Source organism: Paroedura picta, chromosome 5 (assembly GCF_049243985.1).
Source record: "Paroedura picta isolate Pp20150507F chromosome 5, Ppicta_v3.0, whole genome shotgun sequence".
NCBI classification, from domain to species: Eukaryota; Metazoa; Chordata; class Lepidosauria; order Squamata; family Gekkonidae; genus Paroedura; species Paroedura picta.
The window spans coordinates 76,698,777-76,722,159 of record NC_135373.1 but is presented as its reverse complement, the minus strand read 5'-3'; the positions used below and the strand labels follow the sequence as shown (position 1 = coordinate 76,722,159).

The window sequence follows — 23,383 nt, the reverse complement described above, 5'->3', positions numbered from 1 at the left end:
GTACCACTAAAAGAGACTGACTCATCTCAGGGAAACTCCCCAACCCAATTGGAGCAAAATCTGGTCTTGCACTGATCAGGAGCTTTCCTGAACTGTGTCTTTGGACATTCATTCCACTACCTTTAGCACCCTAGATCAGTGGTCTCCAACCTTTTTATCACCGGGAACCGGTCAACACTTAACAATTTTACTGAGGCCCGAGGGGGGGGGATCTTTTGCCGAGGGACGTCGCTGCCACCGCCTGAGCCCCTGCTCCGCTTGCTTTTCCACCAGTGCCCCTGACTTCCTGCCACCCGCTTGGGGGCTCTGCCAGCAGCAGCTGCGCAGTGCCACACCAAGGGGGAGCCCCAGCCATGGTGGCCGCTGGAGAGCACCAAAGGTGAGCCAGCGGCAGAGTGGAAGGGCAGCCCCTGAGGCAGCAGCCGGGGGAGCTGGGGCCTGGTACCGACTGGCCTACGGACTGGTACCGGTCCCCGGACCGGGGGTTGGGGACCACTGCCCTAGATGGCTGAAGTCCATTTTGAAGTGAACTAACAAAATTACACAAAGAAGCAATGTTTTTCTACTAGAATAAAAGAGCATATATAACAAGGCTGTTTCGGTTCAGCTCTTTTCCCTAAATTATTGATGGTCACATAACTACAAAACAACTTAGTTAAGTCTTAAAAGCAGATAAAATTCTTGGCAGTGTAGCTTCTACACATAAAAAAGGAAGACTATTTCATTTAAGTCTATATCGTTAACATTTTATCTTCATGGTCCATATTTCCACATCAAGAACACAGATTTCCTGATTTTAACTTTTATAACAAAGTTCAGTCAGTATTGCACAAAATCCTCAACATGGAATAATTGGGGTATCAAAACTGTCTCTCTGCTGTGGAGAAGTCCATGCAATGGATCCTCACCACCTGAAATACATCTGAGAGAGGATTCAGATGCCTAATTGCATACTGAAATAGAATGTACATTTCAAAGTATTATCCTTCACACTGCAGCAGACATATTTCTCCAGTTGCTGGGGGGTAGCTATGTTAATCAGTAGTAGTTGAACAAAATTCAAGTCTCATAGCATCTAAAAGACCAACAGGACTTTCCAGGATATATGCTTCCATGAGTCACATGAGTTTACAAAATATATGATAAGTGAGCATTGGCTCATGAAAGTTTTGTTGGTCTTTAGGTGCTACTGGAATTTTATATTTCTCCAAATGTTCATTGTCATAAAAAAATAAAAATAAATAAATAAATAAACAAACAAATAAATAAATTTGCCCTTTCAATAACTCAGAACCATCCTATATTAAGCCCAATGGCACCTTTAAGACCAACAAAGTTTAATCACTTTGTAAACTTTCACGTGCACAGCATATTTTCTCAGATAATGAAATGGAAATTACCAGACCACATATATGACCTTATAAATTAAGGTCATATATGTTATTTCTGTGTGTCTGGTAAACATCTTCATTAAGCTGTGTACTAATCCATGATTGATTTTCTCCTTATATGTGTGGGCTGGTAATTTACATTTCATTGTCTGACGAAGTGTGCTGTACCCACAAGATCTTACAACTTTAATAATACTTTGTTGGTCCTAAGAGTGCCATTGGACTCAAAATTTGTTCTGCGATTCCAGACCAACACAGCTACCTACCTGAAACAATCCTGTATTTTAGCTCTTCCCTGACCTTGTACATGTGCTTTGCTGTTCCCCAGTGGATGAACAGTTCATAGTTTAAAAATACATCTGGTTCACACATGTGTTTAAAGTGAAGGGAAGCTATAATTAGACACATTTTGTTACTGATCTAATACCTGCTGACTGGTTTAACTGGGACCAACACAGTTTGGAGCTCAACTTTTTGAGAAAAGCTTATTTTGCTACAAGCCTGTTCATAGCTACAATGTGCCCCATGATTATCAGTGGGGACTCTAATTTGACTTAAGTATTTGAGCAACTGGCACACAAAATGAATTCTATGCCATTCTGAATGTTAAACATCTATAGTAGAGTAGATTAAGCCATAATAAAATTGATGGGAATCGAGTTTAATGTTTGTGCTTAACCAAGTATTTGTCAAATATGTACCATCCTAGCTGAAGAATGGCACAGAAGATTGGTGCTGAGCTGAACTACTACCGTTATATTATTTTTCTTGACTAATAAACAGACTATTCTTCATAGATTTCCAAGGTTACCATAAATCACATTTACTTATTAATATACCATTTTCTACTTGAAATGCTTAATGTTCTGTATTTGCTCTAGTGCCAGATAGATATAATGCAAGTTAGACAGTTAAAACCATAAGGCAAGAGGTACTCAAACAAGTCTCATAAAAGACTGAAGGAGGGCAGGAATAAGAAAAAGGGATAATTACAATCAATTGTGTGTAGCTGTTTCAAAAGGATCTAGAATTGCCTAACGTGGAGCAGCATAAATGGACATAATATGATGGAGTTTGTGCCCATATTGAAACTAAAAATGATTATATGAGTGAAATCAATCAATTTAAAGTTTTTTTTCTGTAAATTAAGGAGACTCAACGAGGTCAAAATAATTTTTCCAGTAACTAGCCCACTAAAATTCTGGAGGCTTTTTTTTAGTATTCATATTGAAGATGGCAGTCTCCTTGAGAACTGAGGACAACTTAACTGATAAAATCAACTGCTTTAATTAAAAGTGCTGAATGTCGAATGAATAACAAAGCTTTCAAAAAATGATGAAGCTGAGGAGCTTTCAAACTACCATTTATTTTAAGGCCATGGTGACAGATTCTGATTAATATTATTTAAAACATACTTCCCTACAATTGCAACAGTAGAGACGGCAATGGAAAATAAAGCTACAGTTAAGTACTTACTGGGTTGCTGCAAATTTATTTTAAAAATAAATAAATAAATTCTGCATGCTTAGTGACTCTTGCAGGGTCATCTTTAGCTGTGCTTTTGGAAGACCCACTTATATTTTTAATTAGGTTAGAATAAGGTGACCAGACATCCCGCCTTTGGGGGAATTTTCCCGATGTCTCGTGGCGTTTTCTAGATGTCCCGCGGAGTTCTACATTTTAAAAAATATATATTTTTAAATTATTTTTTTGCTGCGCAGGCAGCCTAGCAGACAGTCCAAGCTCAGAAGGCCCCCACGCAGGCACCTGGGCTCCAAAGGCCTCCACGCAGGTGCCTGGGCTCCAGGGTGGGGCTTGCGTGGCACCGTCATTACTGCCGGCTTGCAATGCCAGCGGCCACAGGGCCCTGGAGGGCAGCGCAAGCCCTGCCCTGGAGCCCAGGTGCCTGTAGGGGCCTCCTGAGCTCAGCCCGCCTTGCTGCGGAAGCTTCACCGCCACCACGGGAGGCCTTGCACCACCGCTGCCCTCCAGGGCCCTGCGGCTGCCGCCATCACCAGCCGGCGAGAATGGCGGCGCCTCATGGTCTCCCGCAGCGGTTCCTCATGGTTGTTGTGATTGCGACGGCCACGGAGCCCTGGAGGGCAGCGCTGATGGCCGGGCAGCGCTTTGTGGCGTCCCGCGGTGGCGACAGCAGCGGCTCCTCATGCAGAGGATGCCGCAGACCCAGTGTGTGGTGGCAGCAGCGTCGTCGTCTCTACAATGGGATGCCGGGGCCCGCTGCTGTAGGGGCTCCGCTTGCAGTCGCCCCTTCCCAAGGCCTCCGGAGAGCTCATCGTGGCGGCGCCTCATGCCCTTCCGCATGGGCAGGAGTGGAGAGCCATGCTCCGAAAAGGTGAGCACCCCCCCCCAGGGCAGTACGGTGATCTTGGCATAGGGCCCCTCCACACACAAACATCCATTTCCAGGTCGCAGCTGGAGGTTGGCAACCCCTCCAGTCAGTGGTGTATCTCTTTTGCACTCTTGAAATCTGGTCACCTTAGGTTAGAAAACAAGCTGATCAATGTAAAGACTGTTGAGTGTCTCCTGCATAAAGAAATTTCTACCTACTTAACATAAGAAACATTTTCCTTTTCTCTTTCTCAGATCTATCAAAAAACTGATAACCATTAATAAGCCTGCTAACATTGTTACTATTCTGCCATAGGCTACACACAGCTGAGCTACACATCTGAAATACAAAGCATGCACCTCATGCCAGCTGAGCTACACAACTTTCACCAATAACCAAACACCAAGCTGAGGGTGATTACTGAAGAATTCAAGGCAGGGGGGCCCTGATTAAATAGCAGGGACTAATTAATAATTAGTACCTGACTTAGACACATAAAAGCATTTAAGACATGTCAGATATAAACCTAGACATAAAAAGAACATGTATTGGTATGTAGATACAAGAGATTTGATTCAACTATATTTCATGAAAAATAAAATCAGGAATATCTCCAGACTTAAAATGTTTAAATAGTTGAAAAGCATGCTTAATAAATCAGTGATGTGTGTAGAACTTTCTGAAAATGCAACAAATTGCCAGGTTTTCACTACTGTCAAGTGGATAATTTTTATCAGAGGGGAGGCAGGATATAAATTAAAGGATAATAATAATATTAATAATAATAATAATAATGCCAACAAAACTGCTGTATACACTGTGTATCAGTCAAAATATTTAGATTAATTAAAATTTGTTCATTTTTTCCTTAACTATACCCTTATAAAGGTACCTGTTAGTACTTCAGAGGACAGCATTATGTATAGGCATTATATCCCTCAGACAGGATGGAAAAGCTATCACACGTTATTGTCTGCAAACCAAAATTCTATTAACTAATGGAAAACGTTGAAATAAGTAATTTTCAGTAAGTCAAGAATACTTCATTATGTTATGCATAAGAAAGACATCATACTCAAGCCTTCATAAGGTATAGGAAGGTTGAAGGAAGACGAAGCTGAAAAAGGACAGGATACAGATAGTGGTCGTGAAACAATGGGAAGTATTGCCCTGGGTGTGTACAGTGGACTCTCTTGGAGCTGAGAAGTTTAAATGGTTGAGACATCACCTGAGAGTCTGGCTCTAGTGGTTCAACCAAGGCCTCTTTCAGCCATGGCCTCACCATTCAGTACATAAGCATACCAGCACTCCCACCCACCGCAAATGCTACATCTGGCCATCAGCCCTTCAAGAGGATAGACTTTCTTCTTTATAAAATATAGTTTTTAGATAGCTTGCCTTGAACGGTGGAGATATAGTGGGTTATACATCTTTTAAAAATATTTTGATTTCATTCACTTTGGAGAACAACTTCCACTTTTGGCAGAAGCAATCAAAAAGTCCCATCTGTTGCCCACTTAACATTTTCAAAACGCTTGCTCAAACCATATGGATGCTGTTGTTTCTTATCAATTATTTATTATATATATGGAAAAAATAATTAGACAAATATGATTAATGGATGGGAATGTTCAGCCCTTGCAGATGGCCATGCTAAATATTCATCGGTTGCGGTGTCGTATTTGGCCAGTTACTGCAATACTGTTCCAGACATGATTTTTAATCTTTTGGTTGGAAACTTTGCTTTAAAAAGACAGCATACGATGACTTTTGGCAAGTCCCCTATTTCTTTGCTCTCCCAGGAAATGCTGAACCCCTCATCCACAAATGCAGTTTCAAGCAATTGCTGATTCCAGGTTGTTGATAAATTCTAACCAGCATAGCCTTGTTAAATAAAAGACTGCAAATTGTTTAACCACAGTGCCCTCTAGCATCTGAACTCTGACTTCATGCACTCAATGCAAGTTTCAACGTAAATTCTTTAATGAAAAATCTAACAGCAAACAAATAAAGAGAAATTGATTCATACTAGTGTAACCCTTTCTAATGGTCCCCCCCCAAAAAAATCAATAGATGGCAGCACATTAATGGCTCGACAAAATGGAAAATTGCATCAAAGTAAAAACATTCCAGACATGAAATAGTTTTCAGTCTAACAATATTTATCATAAACCCCAGCATTTCGCAACTAGATGCAGAACTAAATCACAGTGGCTATGAATAAAGCAACATTAAGAGAAACAGAATTGTCAGTATCCTTCTGAAAGGACACTCAGAACAGTCCTAGCAAATAATGCCAAGTAATACAGGAAAAGACAAAGTCCAAAATTTAACTTATAGAAGTGCAAGGGTGCTTCTTCAACGGTTTTTGCTGCTGCTGCTGCTATGAGGTTCCTTCCCTTGCTAGGGCCTGCAAAGGAATTAGCAGTTTTCCCTCAATCAAGCTCTGGGGCTTCCCTCTACTGCTGCAGGCCAGACTGCCTTAGGAGTATGGCTTTTACAACTAGTAGTATGTGAGCAACTTAACCTATTGCTCAATTACCTTTGGCTCCTTAGGCTTAAATCCTAAACTGTTTATTTAAATTATTAAAACAAAAATTACATGGGTTACATTAGCAATGTAGATATTCCCTGTAGGCAGGGTGGATTCTCCTGCTTGGTAGAATGAGCTTCCAGGAAGGATCAGGGCCCTGTAGGAGCACTCTAAGTTCCGCAGGGCCTGCAAGACAGAGCTCTTCTGTTGGGCCTATGGCTGAAGCCAACTGGTCAATAACAATAACTCCAATGAAATGTCAGGCCTTCCCTCCCAACCCCACTGCTCTGTTTTCCCCCATGATTCATCCTTATTTCAACATCAGGTGGGCCAATGTGCTGTTGAATCACTACCAGTAAAGGCTGGTGCAATAGTTTGTTAATTTTATAATTTTAACTTGTTGTATTATGATAATTTATTGTTTTTATTATCTTTTAAATCATGTGAATCACCCCCAGACAGTATCTCGAAAGGGGCGCTACAATACCTATATAAATTAAAAGAAAAGAAAAACCACATGTCAGAAAATATCTTCCCCAAGCACAGTTACCTTATCATTTGACTTGTTAAAACCCTTGAGTTTCCTGAGCTAAATTAAGTAGCCAACCCATCGCCATGTGAAAAAATTTATGAGAGAAGGAATCTGTAACTATTTCCCCCTCCCTTTCTTATAAAGCAATTCAGGGAGGAGGCTTCTTGGAAAATGTCCAGAATACTGCTAGGAGCAGTGTGAATAGCTACTTCAAACCAGCCTGTTGCCACATACGTCTTCACTTGGGAAGATCTAGTTAATAGTGTGTCACTGTGCCCTTTGGTTCAATATAGTCATTCCTCCTGGTGGCAACTCCAGAATGCAAGCTTATAAATCTGTTTGTACCCAACTCAAAAGGATGCTGTTCCCATGAGCCCCTGAGAAAGGGACTGCAATTGAAAGAAAGCTTAGTAAGGTGCCCTTCTGTCACCAGAAAAGTCCTGATTTTTCCTGCCATTCCTTTCCCAGAACAAGCTGCTTGTGTGTCTTGACAACTCTATGTATCCATGCACAAAAATAGGCACAGAGTTACAGCAAAAGATTCAGAGAGAAGAGTATGTGGAAATGAACTAGATCTGCAGAAATGGTGACCTATGAGAATGAATGAAGCTCACAGCCATGCAGTACAGAAAAGAAGGCACATCTAAAAAACACTTTCTCCACCAGGGTTTCATGAAATGCTAGGCTTTCTTGACAGCCCTGGAAGAGTGTCCTGAACAGGTGGGATTTAATTAATATTTACTATATTGTTTACATTTGCTAAACACTTATCATGTTAACCTGTCCCCCTCTCCCAAAATGGCCACCAATGGGCCTGGAGGGGTGAGAAGGGACCCAGGTGGGCATGTACACAGCTATGTTTCCCAACCATATTCTGCATGATCACACCACATCTGGCATTTCTCGAAGCTTGAAGAATGTTTCAGGGGGTTCTCAATGGTAAAAAGGTTGAGAAAGGCTGATCTAACCTGTTTATGCTCTTGATTTATATCCCACCTTTCTCCCCAGTGGGGACCCAAAGCAGCTTATGTGGCTCTCCTCTTCCTGGCTTGATTATATTTGGCCTGATGAGTCTCAAATTGTCCCCGATAAAGCTCCATTCATTTGCAAAGAGGATGCAAAACTCACTTAGTCTCCTCAAACCTTTTGCTATCTAAGCCACAGTGGATCTTGCAGTAGCTTCTCTATTCATTCAGATAACTGGTTGCCAATCCCTCAAGAATGTTTCAATTGCTAGAAGCCTTGTTTCCAATCTACCACCACTTAACATGTCAACAAAACATTAGTCTAACTTCTGCTAATTTTGTTCTAATTTATTTTCATTGTGCAGTACAAAAGGAAGAAAAGGGCTTGTGACGTTGTTGCTTGTTATTCCTTCCTTCTGCTAAAATGTTTATAAATGGAATACACATTCTCACTGGGTTGCTTCAATGTTTATTGTGGCAATGTTTCCTTTGTGCTCCTTATTTGCCCCAACACTGTAGGCCACCACTGGCAAGACCAGTGATCAAACTGCCCTGCCTTGGTCCCTAGCAGATGCAACTGAAGTTCACACCTGTTCTTATTTATTTATTTATTTGTTTGTTTGTTTGTTTATAATTGGATTTATATACCGCTGTTCGCCGAAAGGTCTCACAGCGGTTCACAGTAAAATATAAAATCAAAGTAAAATCACATAAAATCCCATAAATACCCCATTATTACAATAAAGATGCCATTCTATTCTTCATTGTCCCACCTGCTCTCAGCACCATGTCTTTCATGGAAGAAGTTACCTACTCTGAAGAATCTTCATCAGCAATGCATAATAACTTGCAGAATACCCACCAAATGGGAATGAGCATTGTAGTACAGGCCAGAAAGGAATAGGTCTGCACATAATATGTAGGAAGGACTCTTTCCCCAGAAACCAAGATGTTCTTGCCATCCCAGCATATACATTACACTGCCATCTACCCAGCATCAACTGTGCTGATTAGCCAGAGGACTAGGTCCAGGTCTTTGGAAATCTGGTGTGTGGCCCAGCAAGCCACTAGAGAGTTCAAATTAGCAATCCTTTGCTTGATACATAGAAACTTACCAACACAGACAAAGCTGCCTTATATTGAATCAAGACAGTAGTCTATCATGGACATTATTATCTTCTCTGACTGGCAGCAACTACCCAGGCAGGAATTCATATTACTTACCATCTGATTCTTTTAACTTGAAATGCTGAATAGCTCACCCTCTGTATGCAAAGCAGGTGGCATCATCCTTCCAACTGGCTCTAAATCACTTGGGCTATGATGTCCTCAAAGGCCCAGCCCCTGAACATTCACTCCCATCAAGGCCCTCAGGCCAGTCAGAACACTATGCCAACCAGCATGTGCCAATTCAGAGGCTGACAACACAGTTCCTCTGCAGACCCTCATAATATTGTTACACTTGCTAGAAAAACCAGCAGAAGCTGAGCCTCTTCACAACCCAGTCCTTAGCACTTTCAGGAATGAATCGCTTTATTTGGCTTTAAATATTAGGTTTAATCCTCCCACTTCATATTTAAAACAATAATTATTATTTCAGCCTTGAATATTCAGTGGAGCACGCTACAGATTTGTCTAATTTCTCTTTCAACAGTCTCGAGATTTATATTATTGGGTGGGGGAGACACTCAAGGTTGTAAGAGGAGTTTAAAAAAAACACAGCAGCCTATTCAATTCTTCTCATAATTAGATTTGTGCGCCTTTATCCTGACTGATTTTATAACAATGGCTAGAGCAAGGCGAGTAGGTGGCATCATCTGTTAAATTCAGCTGGGCTCTGACATGAGACAGAATAATTGTCTCCTGTCTCTCCTTCAGCACAAAGAAAATGCTAGTCCTGGATTTAACAGGACCAGAAAGGCTTATATGAGCTGCAATACATCACATGTATGCTTATAGACCTAAGCTGTAAATCTGCTCACAATATATCATTCTGGGGGCGAAAACTGTATTATTCCTTGCATTTTAAAACAAAAACAAAAAGTGGAACAGAGATCTGGAAGTGGTGTCAACACAATCCAAACACATTCCAAAAGAGACATTAAAGGGTTGCTATGACAACATCAGGCAACACCTTGCTTTAAATCTTTGACACAGATGATCATGAAGGACCACAAGCATTTTGTTCTCCTTTTATTCCGGCTAGATTCCCTGAACCACCATGTCAATTCTTTTATGACAAGCTTCTTTTCTGCAGACCCACAGGAAGGAGGAGGAACCACAGCAAAGTAGCTTGTGGCACCTTAAAAACCAATTTATTGTGGCATAAGGTTTTATGGGCCCATAAGGCTCACAACCCTGAACATAAAAATCATGCCAGATTCTGGAGGCACCCTAGAGCCTAACCGAATTTATCCCAGCATAAAATCTTGTGAGTCAGCATGCATGGTGATTCTGACTCACAAAGACTGGAATAAATAGGCTGTTAAAATGATGCTAGATTTCACTACAAACTAACAGGACTATCCATTTAGAATGACAGTCATGAACGCTAGTCTATTTACTCTTATAAAAGCCTTTTGCTGCCCTCTAGTGGCCTGATTAGGAACAGAACATAAGCAATATACCTCATTGCTGAAAGAAACCAGAAAAGGAAGTCAGAATTTTGAGCGGAATTTGTATTTTTTGTACTCTTTAAGATAAGCTACTTGTGTTATCTTGTCTGAAAAATTGTTCCACTTGACACATTTTTCCCCTCCAAACAATGTTATCTATAACATAATTTTATCAATGGACTTTTTGTTATTACGATGCTCTGAAGATTTAATTTTTAAAGCTCATCAAATATATCAGGTTTATTTCTATATTCCTAATTAAAGCAGACATCCATACACTGGGAACCAGCCAACCTCACAAACCGATTATTAAAATCTATTTGTATTTTTAACTTGCCCTTCCTCTACGGGACAGGCTATGGCTCAGAGACAGAGCATCTGCTTGGCATGCAGAAGGTCCCGGATTAAATCTCCGGTATGCCTAATTAAAAGATTTAGCAATAGGTAATGAGAAAGACCTCTGCCTGCAACCTTGGAGTGCTGACTTTGAGGGAACAAGGTTCTTATAATCAGGCCCATTCCGCACAGATTCATTGTAGCAGGAATGTGGCAAATTGTAATCGCTACTAAAATGCAGTTATGCACAACGCTGTACACAATCTGCCACACTCCTGAAACCGATCAGCAAAAAGGGCTTCGTTGTAGCGCTTCCATGGAAATCCCAAAAAGTGGATTCACCCTCTGGAAAGCACTACACTCTTGCAACCAATCTGCAACACTAGCGAAAAAGTTCTGTGCATTACCATTGTTGCGGTTTCAGCAAAGTCCCTCCCCCTGGCTCTCTCCTCTGATCTTCCAGTGAAGCGATCTCCTTTTTTTTTTTCTCGGAGCGAGCGGAGAGCAACGAACCGACGAGCCTTCATTCACCCAGCGAGGCTTCCCTGGCTGCAGTCCCTCCACAGAGCTGTTTTAAGTCACCAAGCACCACACAGCCCCGTTTGCTGGTTCCCTTTATTTTCGGCCAAAAATCGCGCCCATGCACGGGGGGGGGATTTTTTTCCGCTTGGGGGAGCGTGGCAACGATGAAACGGCAGCTCAAACACCACCTGCCAGCTAGATGGGTCTCTCCGTTGCAACGAATCAACGCAGATTCGTTGCAGCGTGTTTTTTTTTAACCTGCCTTAAAGGGAAAGGGGCTTTTCGGGAGCATGATAACAGCCACCCGTTGGCTGCTTGTTTGATTGATGGCCAGGGGCAGGACAAAGCTCAGCAAATATTGCTTCCTTCCTAGCGATTTTTGCCGAGACCGGAAACCTGTGGGAAACGATTGAAGCACAACTGGATTCCACTACAAAGGCAAGTATGCATAATGACGAATTCCACTATTTAAAATTGCATTTTTTCTTTCCGAAACCAATTTGCCACATTGATCCTGGTGAGGAATGGGCCTCGGTATAAGACCGTTTCATGAGTTCAAGGAGTTCAGGACATGAACTTCCCCTGTCCCATTTCTATTTTTCTTGCTTCCTGCCTTATTTGTCTTTTTGTCCTAACAGTCTAATAAACTCAGTTAGTCAGAAAGCAACTAGCCTGACATAACACAGGATCTTTGAGGCAAAGTGGAAATTTCAACCACTCCCCCCTCCCCAATTTCAACCACTACACTGTACCCCATTAGCCATTACATTCTGGCTTGCCATGTGACTGACAACACTGCCCTCCTTTTCTAAAATGCCCCACACAGGGCTTTGCGCTCTGCAACTGCCAACAGGCTAGAGGTCCCTGGCCCATGGGGTGTTTGCCTGGCTTCAACCAGGGACAGAGTCTTTTCAGCCCTAGCCCCTGGCTGGTGGAATAAGCTCCTGGAAGAGTTGAGGGCTTTCATGGTGCTGTCAAAGTTCCATAAGGCCTGTGCAATGGAGCTCTTCCATGAGGTATTCAGTAGAGGCCAGACAGAATGGAAGATCTTGCCCCTCCACCAAGCTTCCAACGGGAATAACATCCCTGGAGATATGGCAGCCCAGGGGGCGTGAAGGATGGGGTTGGTATTGTGAAGGGGGGGTAGGTTTTTTTGTATTTTAAATGTCTTTTACTTTATTGCTGTGAGTTGCCGTGAGCTGGCAGGTCTGGGAGCATACAAAGGGCCGGCCAAGAAAACGGCCAAGGCAGGAAAGTGGGGCAAGGAAAATGTAGGGAAAGCACCAAATTGGTGCTGCAGCAACAGTGGGAAAGCCATTTTCCCACTTCTTTTATATGACATAGCTGTACCCTGTAAGTTGCAAACACTTCCTCCTAAAAATGTACAGACTTCCAAGAAGTTCACATATTTGTAGCCCATTTAACCCCCTCTTGCACAAGGTAGAACCAGAGTACATCTGAAGTCACCTCTGGGTAGCTTGTTGGCAGAAGGAGTCACACAGTGCTAACAGCAAGACTGGCTGGGAAAGCAGCGAACACGAAGTATAAGTAATGGTTGCTAATGAACGTGAAACACACAGACTTCTGACACATAAGGGGGAAAGCCCTGCTGGCAATAAGAGTTTGTTTATTTTAAGAATTTTCTCAGGAACCCATATTCTGTTCCCTTCCCAAGATACATTATTTATTTTAAACATTTGATCCCATTTTTCTACCTAATTAGGACCCCCAATGTAGCAAAATACTAAAAAGATATTTTAAACAATTTTAATGTATTTTATATGCACACATGTACAGAATGGAGGATCAGTAAGAGAAACAAAACAAAAGTCTTCAGCCACTGGTGGGAGGTAATACTAGAGGTGGACAAACAATTGCTGTTAGGAAAATAATTCTACAATTCTGGTGCCACAACTGATAAGGCCCTCAGATAGCTGTCCATCTAGCCTGAAACCACAGGCATTCCCCCATGAATGGGCCGATAAAAGCACACTGTACCTCCAGCCTATCACAATGTACAACAAAATATGATAAAGAACATACAATTTACAAAAATAATTCCTACCTCATGTTGCCTGCCATGAGGAGACAGAGATTGTAGATGTGAGAAAAAATGAAGAGGAAGAGGATGGTGCTGAAGAACATTGTCATCCATGACCCCTGATCCTCTCGAAACATTTTCAGTCGAAGCAATTGACCTGCAATGGGGAGACAATTGTAAGATCGTATTTATTTGCTTCTGCTAGACTTCCATTTTCATATGAACTCCAACGACTTAATTGAGGTCCAGTAGACATGAAAATAAGTAGTTTCAATGTGTTGGGTGGCCAATAGTTCCACTGTAGGGCATGTCTATCGATGCTATTGAATAAGTACAGCACATTGCTTGGCAAACATGACTACAATTCATGCTACATTACTTATACCATTTAAATGGTCTTGTTTAACTCCTATAGAATGTATCATACAGAAAGACATATAAATCTCCAGATTGCACTAATGTTGTAATCCTAAACACAGTTACACCAACCCACTGCAGTCAAGAAAAATAAGGAAAATGGAGGGAGGGAAGGCTATTACCTTAAATTCCTGTACAGATTATAGTTATGTGCAGTAACAGAAAAAACCACCATGGGGGGGGGGGGTTCATCTTACATTCAAGTTAATCTTCCTTTTGGATAAATGTGGCGCTTGGCTCTGTAAAGTTAAATACCTTATAAAGGCAAAGATCTATAAAAGGGACTGGACTTGCAGTCCTGGCACTCCCTTCCTTGGGTACTTTCTCCCAGATAGCCAAGAAAGGCAGAGGAGGAGGGGTGACTCTAATATCTTGACCAAGTCATGAGAAATTTCCCTAGAGATCTCAGGGTTAGGGGATTTGAGCTGTAGGCTTCTGTTGTTTTTAGATGAGATTTCAGATAGTTGAGGACTGGTTTTGCCCTCTAACCCCTGTAGAAATCTATCGAGTTAGTGCATTCTTATCCTGTGCAGGAAAGCTAGCATGCTTCTTCCTTTCCCACTTTTTTCTTTCAATAACATCTGGGAAAGTGTGTGACCAGGCCAAAGTCACACAGTGAGGTATTCACAGAAGAATGTGGTTCTGAACTGTAGTCTCCCAAACATGGTCCAGCATACTAACCACCACATATATTTTATCATGGAGGTTGAAGGTAAACAGACACATGAAGATGACAAGAGAAAATCTATGTGAAACACCTTGTGTGAAACACACACAAACCTTACAAAAAGGCTAAACCTTTCACGTGTGACATAGTTTTATGTGGAACACAGTCAAATAAGCGATCCTCTGATCCCTTCTTTGCAATATATACCATAGGACTAGGAATATATATGAAAAATAAAACTGAACATAGAAACAGTAAGTTGTTTACCATTTCTATACTGCTGTAAGTGTTGTTCAGGACTTGGAAAATTGGCAAAAGGTCACTTGTGAATTTGTGCTTGCAGAATGTCTGTTTTTTCAGTGTGGGCCTTAATGATAATTATCTATGCACAAGCTTGACACTGGGGCAGGTTAACATGTCGTCTTTTTCTCCCCACTAGGAGAGCTGATAATAAATATAGCAGAAACTATGTGGGACAGATGAATTGTGAACTTCTTAAGATTCAAAGGATGGATTTTTTGGTATTGTGAAATGCTGCTTAATTGAACAAAGCTTACATTCCTAAAGAGGACCATACCACATCTGTCACACCAGCTTTTAAGGATCTGCTGAACTTCGACTTTCTGAGACATAAAAGAACCTAACCTTAATTGTGGCAATACCACCATACAGGACAGCAATTGTGGCTGCTGGCTACATTAATTTCCTAAGCAGATATATACAATATATTTTTTCTGAATTGTCCAGAAAGGCTAAAAGGTCCTATAATGAGTTAAAGCTATGATTTATTTCCCTCTGAATGATATTTCCAGGTCTGATATAAAATTTACCCTAACCTAACAGCTGTCCTGCAATGTTATCATCTGGCAGAGAAAATTAAGAGATAGGCTGAGTGCAGCCCACATTTAAATGGTGAAAAAATTACTATACCCTTTCTTCCTAAGGGGCCAATACATGGGGTGGGAGCAGTGCTTCAAACTGCATGGCAGAGGTTCCATAACCTAAAAGAGGATAATTTCTCCCAACACTAATTCTGAATTGTATAGAAGTTTACACTGTTGGCTTTGATTGAACTACTCAATTAGGAAGCTGTGCATACCTCAGCATTTAATTATTTTAATGAGTCAAATTAGCAAAGCAAATGTAAGACAACACAAACCAAGGTGCTTGAATTCAAGCTAAGTGTTGCCTATTTTAGTCATGCAAGGCCATATCTGTTATCAGTGCAGACAGCTGGGGCTGGCATCCACCGATTCTAGCAGTTTTCATAATTAGATTACAAAAGACTGGCAGAGTATTCCAGAAACCTTCACCTCCAGCTGAACAAAAAGAATGGTAGAGATTTAAGGCCATCCCAGCAACAGTGTGCCTTCAGGACAGAAAGGCCTATGGCTGAATGCCAGGTCAGTCAGTGGAAAACACGGACCATCCACTGGCTCCTCAGTACAGCAGCAACCTGGACTGGACAGCTGGAGAAGACAAACAGCGGTATACTCTCAAATGTCTGTTGCTCCCCCCTGCAAGTGTTTTGCTATTCACAGATCTGACCTGAATTTGAGTACATTGCCTGCCACTGGAGACATAGAGTTGAGTCCAGTAGCACCTCAGAAACCAACAAAAGTTTTGGATATAAGGCATCAAGAGTCAACTCTCCTTTCATCAGTCATGAGTAGAAATGGAGACGTGAGTCTTTTTAACCCAGCCAGCTGGTAGGAAGGGTATTGTAAAGAAGGCTTGTAGAGGTACAAATACATATTGTAATCAGCTCAATTATAGCAGAGTAGAAATGCTTGAGATGGAAAACTAGTGGCTGTGGTGAGATACTTAAGGATCCCACCCTGGGCAGTCTCAGATGTTGTGCTGAGAGTCCCACTTCAACATCCATGGCAATAATAGTGGAACTTTAGGGGTTAATCAGGTGTTTTTATTCCCCAGGTCTCACTCAACATTGTCTTTTTTGTTTTGTTCTCCCAAGTTCATTTTCAGTAAGTGATGATTTTCCAGAGTTTAGTATAAAATCAATTATGCAGAACTTTCTCCGTGTCTTAGTCTGGTGCCTACTCTTGATTTTCAAATTGCAGGTAAACAGGTTTATTTACCCATCCCTTTGACTGGTCTTAAGTTCGTTTTCTACTGTTCCAAGAACAATTCTGCTGATTCTCCTGGTGTTTTGCTGAAAAAGTTCATAGCTGAAGGCTATACAGTTTGAATTTACCTTATGGCATAGTGGACTCCTCCACTCACTGCAAAGTTCTTGCAGGCAGAGAATTAGCATTTTATGAAGAAAGGATCTGGCTCAGACCCTGTTATATATTAGTTTTCTAACAACAGTGAGAACAAGAATATGATCCCAGCCTCAATCTTGAGCATAGTCCAAGCAACTATCTCAGAACTAGATCCAACTTAAAATTTCCAAATTCTAAAATTTAAACTGATCAGAAGTATGGCTGTCAAACTGTTAAATGCTGAATACTAAAATTAGCAGTTCTATTTGAAAAACTGGAAGACAACTTCAATACCATTAAAAATTCCAAGGGCCATTTCGCATGGCTTCAAAGTAGCACAATGGTTGCTATTTGGAAATGCTACTAATTTGCCATAACCCACGACGTCGTAGACAATCTGCAACAATCCTGAAACCAATCAGCAAAAAGCGCTTCGTTGTGGCGCTTTCAGGGGAATCCAGAAAAGTGGATTCACCCTCCGGATAGCGATACACTCCTGCAACCAATCTGCAACAGTAGCGCTAAAGACCTGTGCGTTACCATTGTTGCTGGTTCTTCAAAGTCCCTCCCCCTGGCTCTCTCCTCCAAACTTCCGGCGAAGCGATCGCCATTTTTTTTTCTCCGAGCGAGCGGGGATAAACGCACCGGCGAGCCTCTTTCTGTTTAGAGGCTTCCCTGGCTTCAGTCCTTCACCTTTAGTCACTAAGCACAAACCACTGAAAAGCCCGTTTGCTGAAATAAAGTCCCTTTATTTTTTACACATTAATTCAGCCGAAAATCGGGCCCGTGAGAGGGGGGGGGATTTTTTTTTTATCACTCGAGGCAGCGTGCAAACGATCATACAATCAAGCGACAGCTCACATTAGGCAGCTGGATGGGTCTCTCCGTAGCAACGAATCTACCTAGATTCGTTGCTATGGGTCGTTTTTTTTTTAAAAAAACCTTTCTTAAAGGGAAAGGGGCTGTTTGGGGGCATGCTAACGGCTGCCCATTGGCTGCTTGACGGCCAGGGGCGGGACGAGCTTGGCAATAACGCTTCCTTTCTAGCGATTTCTGCCGAGACCGGAAGCCTGTGGGAAACGCTAAAAAACGCAACTGATTCCACTACAAAGGCAGGTATGCATAACGACGAATTCCACTATTTTAAATGGTGATTTTTCATTCCGCAAACAATTTGCAACAAAGATCCCTGTGCGAAAAGGCCCCAATAATTCCAAATAATTTCTTTCATGTGTCTCATGAAGGATACCTCCCTATCAAATATCTGAAAAACAACAATGTACATTGATTTCAACCTAACGTCTTTGGTATATATTTCTGCTGTATTAAAAAAATAATAGGGAAATATATGCGATCACTATATCATCTAGCTCAGATTTATGCCCTGATGCTTGCAATTTGGCAGAGGTCACAGCCATTTCAAAACCATACAATTGATCAGAAACACTAGCTTTTAAGAGATCCAGTTTCTAAAGTACTGGGGGGGGGGGCTAACTGCAGACAGTCTGCTCATATGTATCCAAGTACCTGCAATCAAAGGCAAAAGCATAAAGAGAACTAGCTTGTAAAATCTAATAGCCTTCTAGTGTGAAGTCCCCATTTACAAGTGGATTTTGAAGACAATTTCTCTCCTAAATCTTAAAATATAGAACCAAAAACTAAACCACCTACATTGTTTGTTTGTTTTTAATTTATTGGATTTTCTAAAACTAGACAGTAGAAATGGGGAAAAGAAAAAGAGGTAACAGTTCAAGTTGGTAATAATACATACCCTGCCTCAAACCTTATAGGGTTTTACCTTTGGCAAACTAAGTTAACATCGTTTTATATCAACATAGACAATAGAAAATAACAGTTAATGTTTTTTTCTCATATTCTAAAAAGTAATTCCAACATTCAAAAAATGCTTTGTTTCCTTTTAACCAAGCAAAGACCTCCAGGCTGAGTCTGCCCGTCCAAGAAGCACTCTCTGGCACTCCAATTGCCAGCCCCAAAGCAAAAAGGGAGGGGATGAATGAGCAGACCTGCTGAGCTACCCTTGGAGATGCAGATGTGGATCTTGGCTTGCCATCCCTCACTCCCTAACCAAAGTGAGCATCTAAACAAGTTATACATCGGAACTACCCCTCCTTCACCCCCACTGCCAAAAGTGTCATCCAGTACAGTAAGACTCCCAACTACTGCTTGAATCATATTCCCTTCCTGGAGTTTCTGAAATCCTCCCTTTAATATACATAACATGAACTGATTTGATTAACTGTTCTATTTTTTCCCATGAAAACCTCTTTGAACACGAGAGGCAATTTAAAAAGAAAAGCCCTTTCAATATGCTATTGTAAAATGTGCTGAAGCAGAAAAGGAAGTAGAGTTTGTTTGTGAGAAGGAGCGTGGACCTAGAAGTCAAACAAAGTGGGGGCAAACTCTTGCTGTTAGCAACACAGTGCTTTCATACACAGTATACGTGGCTTGTTGCTGGAACCACCAAGCTACATTTAAGGGGGAAATGTTGCATTTTGACAAGACTGCAGATTTCTGGAAAGTTTTTAAAACGTTTAGGCATTCACAGTCCTGCGCTACAGAGAATTCCAGCATATTTAAAACAAGGTAAGGAAGATGCATTCTGTTATCTAAAACAATTTTTATTCCTATTTTTGTGTTGAACAGGTCTAGCCATCATAGAAAGGTAATGTAAAAAAAATCCATAGGTTTAACCGGTGAATAACTGAGAAATACATATTGTCATGATATCCACTGTCTGGTTCAGAAAATTCTTATATAGCTTAAATAGCATACTTCTGCTCAGGAAATATTTCGGAAAAGCTCTTTGACTTTATCATTAGCAGTATATTTTAAATTGATTATATTAAATCACATGTGTGAAATAATACAATTTCTCCCTTCTTTGCTCATTATATTTAACCAGACAGCTAATGGTGCATTTGTTAAAAAGACGATTTGCTTTGGAATTGCTAAAAGACAATTTGTGGTACAAGATTCTTATCAGCAACCATGTCCTGGGAGATATAAAAGCTATTTCTATTTTTATAAATGCATAATGTGTCAAAGCTTAAAGGATTACAGCGGAGAGTTGATATCCATCATATTATACAGAAGTTACCATGTTAGTCTGTTGCACCAAAAACAGGCCTCTTAAGGACAATGTGTGGCACAAGCTTTTTTGAGCCAGATCCTGTTTTATCAGATGCATATAATTTTAAAAAGGACAAATTCTGAGATCAAAAGAGAAACATCCACAAGAACAAAATCAAGCTAAATAAGAACACTGCTATACTAATTGTTCCAAGAATGCAACCTCAAGCAAAGGCTTCCTTGCAGTTCATTGTCATACAAAGATCCAATTAGTGGGAGAAAGTCTGAGTCTTAAAGAATTCATGCAACTAAACACAGGTAAAAGATCCAGTATCCAAAAAGGCATTTTAAATCTTTAAATATACTGGCTTGGATTCTACAACTGTCACTGGCTAAGCTGTATCCTACATCTTCCTTTAAGTGTTCCTTCAACAAAGAAAGACTTTCTCCATTATTGGAAATCATTTTCCATCAATAGAACACTGAGGTCCATTCCTCATAACTTAAATGTAGCCGAAGTCTTACCTTTTGTAAACGCTGTTAATTTAATGTTCCACATAACGTCATAAACAAACCGCAAAACTCCCGCCAAAGTCCAGCAACAATCGGAATTTTATAGCACTTAGGGGGAAATCCAGAAAAGTGGATTCCCCCTCAAAAAACCACTATACTTCTGAGCACAAGCCGCAACACATCAGCGAAAGACATGTGCATTCTCAAAATAGCGGTAGAAAGGATGTCCCTCCCTAGCTCCCGCCCCCAAGCTTCCGGAGACACGATCGCCATTTTTTGCCCCTTAAACCGGCAAAAGCAACAAATAAGTCAGGCTTCTCTGGCTGAAGTCCCTCCACAAACAATTCAGAAGTACTTAACAGTAAAACAAAGCTCCCTTCTGCAATTGTCTTTAAACTTCCTAAGCACAATACAACCCCCTGTTCGACACTGCCCATAATTTCGGCCAGAAATTGCACCCATGGGGGGGGGTTACTTGAAGAGTGTGTAAACGATTAAGCGCCAGCCTGAGCCACTGCTCCACTTGCTTTTCCTTGGAGCACCTGACTTCCCACCGCCTGCTAGGGGGCGTTGACAGCAGCAGCTGCACATGCCGAGTGCCACGCCAAGGGGAAGCCCCAGCCATGGCGGCCACTGGAGAGCACCAAAGGTGAGCCAGCGGCAGAGTGGCAAGGCAGCCCCTGAGGCAGGGGCTGGCGCAGAGGAAGAGGACTGGTCCCCCGACTGATCCACAGACCGGTACTGGTTTCTGGACCGGGGGTTGGGGACCGCTGTGCTACAGGAGAAGGCTGGTTATAACCCTCTCTATGAGAAATTACTTACTCCATGAATGGGATTCTGATATGGTGAAACATTTAAACATGCAGAACGTCACATGAAGTATGAAACAGTACAGATAGAGAACTTGGTACTACATGCTTTGCTTGAAGTCCAGATCTTGCATTAGTTGGAAGCAAGTTTAACTTTTATAGGCACTGTAAGGAAGCAGTTAAATTCCAGACTTGTGAGAGCTGCTTTAAATGCACTATTCCTGCCAACTTGTGGCAAGTCTTGTTGTCAATAACCTTGCAAAGTAGTGTGTTGCTTACATGCCACCACAGAATTATCAATCTATAGCAAAGTACAATCTCATTAGAAAGATCATACAAATTGTTCGACAAAAGTGATATGTACTACAGTCAGTTTTGAAGTAGGCAGAAGAGACTTGCTGGATCAGACCAATTGTCCAGCATCCCATTTCCCACAGTTGCCAATCAAATGCAAGCAAGGCCACAGAATACAGAGGTTGAGGCTTCCCTCACTGGTATTTTGCCTTTGAATGTGGAAATCCTATTTAGTCCCCACTACCAATAGATCTCACAGTTCTTACTATGCTCAAAGTAGTCACAAGCTGAATGGGGCACACAGAATAAGTATTGGTTAAATTCATACAGTTAACTAATCCTATATTATGAACCTTTGCTCACTGAGATCTCAGGTTTTGATCAGTATCATGATTTCTTTTCTTCTTTTTCATGTTTTAGGCAAAGTCCATGGAAAGATGTCAATGCTACTTGTGATGTTTTCTTCTGTAGCTCTTACAGTGGACTAGAATGGTATTGCTATTTTGCAATTGCACTATTTTGCAATTGCTATTTTGCAATTGCACTGCTAATAGGATTTGGGGGGAATACATTGACACTGTTATATTATACATACACCATGAAATCATGGACCAGTAGCACTGTATTTTTGTTCAACCTGGCATTGTGTGATTTCAGTTGGGTTCTCTTGATTCCTTTCTCTGTCTACTACCATATACACAAACAATTCTACTTTATCCCTATATTCTGCCAATTTAAAAAATATTCTTTGACATTAACATCTACGTCAGCATATATTTTCTCACACTGATCAGTTTTGACTGGTACATAGGAGCTATTCATCCTATTTGCTCATTGAAAAGGTGGAATAAAGACAAGGCAATATTTTGCACCATTGCCATATAGATCTTCATCTTTATCAAATCAATTCACAATTTTTACTATTTCTTTGTGGACCACAAACAGAGATGTTGCAACTAGCCTGGAAAATACTGGAGAACCTGTATACTTTGAAGAACCTCTATATTTCATAATTCCTTTCTCAATTTCAAGAGTTTTATTTGGATTCCTTATTCCAATTATAGTTAATCTTTACATACTATGAATTGACCCTGAAAGCATTATGGCAAATGAAGAGCCGCCAACAGAGAAGACGCCAAACTGTAAAACCCTTGATGTTGATTTAAGTTGCAATGATTGTTTTGCTTTGGGATTTATTCCCTACCATGTCATGATGATGGCCGTACTAATTTATAGACTGCATTACCAACTCAACTTGGATAACATAAGTCTAATAATTATAGTTTACGAATTCACAGAAATAATTTGTGGCATTAGTAGCTGCATAGACCTCCAAAAAATTATGTTTGCAAGTAAGAAATTCCAGAAGAAGTTTAAAATAATACAATGCTCTTCAAAGCATAGGTACCACTGCTGTCCATCACACAAAATTAGGGATACTGTTGTTGAATTGTGAGATAGGCAGACAGAGGTGGATGCTTCATGATAGGCAGGGGTTCCTGTTGGTGTATCAAGTCAATTTTTCAAGAACTGCAGAACTCTTTCTATTTGGTCTCAAGTAGGATCTCTTATCCAATTCTCTATGACGCTCAAAGGGTACTCTCAGCTCTCAGAAAGATGCTGGTTCAATCGATCTTGTGTCTCTGACAAGATCACTGTTTCATATAATTGAATCAACTGCTATAGACACCAAAACAGAGCTGAGTTTATGTATGTTGTGTGTAGTTCTCCAGTCTTGCATGCATGCCTGTGGAAGTCCACATTTGCCTGTTCTTTATCTGCAACAAAGATTGTCTTTTGGTCTTTTCGAAAGTTACTTTGAAGGCCCAGGCTCAGGAAAGCAGAAACAGAAGTTCCCACATGGCTGAAATAACTTTACTATGATTGAGCCACCAGAGACTTCTGTCAAATGTGCCCTGACTTTTAGAAACAGCTGACAAGACAGAACCATAAAAGATCTTAGAAGTATCCTTGTTAATACAGAAGATGTCCATGACCCTTCTGAGGCTGATTTTGTTAATTATTATAAAAACAACTGTGATCAGTAGCTATATTTAAAGCACTAACAGAAGGCCTTGTTGAC

General features: G+C 41.0%; 1 protein-coding gene and 1 pseudogene across 11 annotated transcripts in view; one reads left to right on the top strand and one right to left on the bottom strand.

The window, feature by feature from the left end:
- The window catches only part of TMEM117 (transmembrane protein 117), a 261,297-nt gene that overhangs the window by 213,247 nt on the left and 24,667 nt on the right, over nucleotides 1–23,383 (bottom strand). For all 10 annotated transcript variants that reach the window (XR_013231156.1, XM_077338614.1, XM_077338615.1 and 7 more), the window contains one exon: nucleotides 13,310–13,442. Coding sequence is in view for 9 of the 10 variants with exons in the window: in XM_077338614.1 (XP_077194729.1) it covers nucleotides 13,310–13,442 (133 nt within the window). In the remaining variant the exon portion in view is untranslated. The remainder of the gene's footprint in view (nucleotides 1–13,309; nucleotides 13,443–23,383) is intronic.
- On the top strand, nucleotides 19,098–23,072 carry LOC143838814 (P2Y purinoceptor 1-like; annotated as a pseudogene). Its single transcript, XR_013231465.1, has 2 exons — nucleotides 19,098–19,198; nucleotides 21,721–23,072. The product of XR_013231465.1 is annotated as a P2Y purinoceptor 1-like (transcript).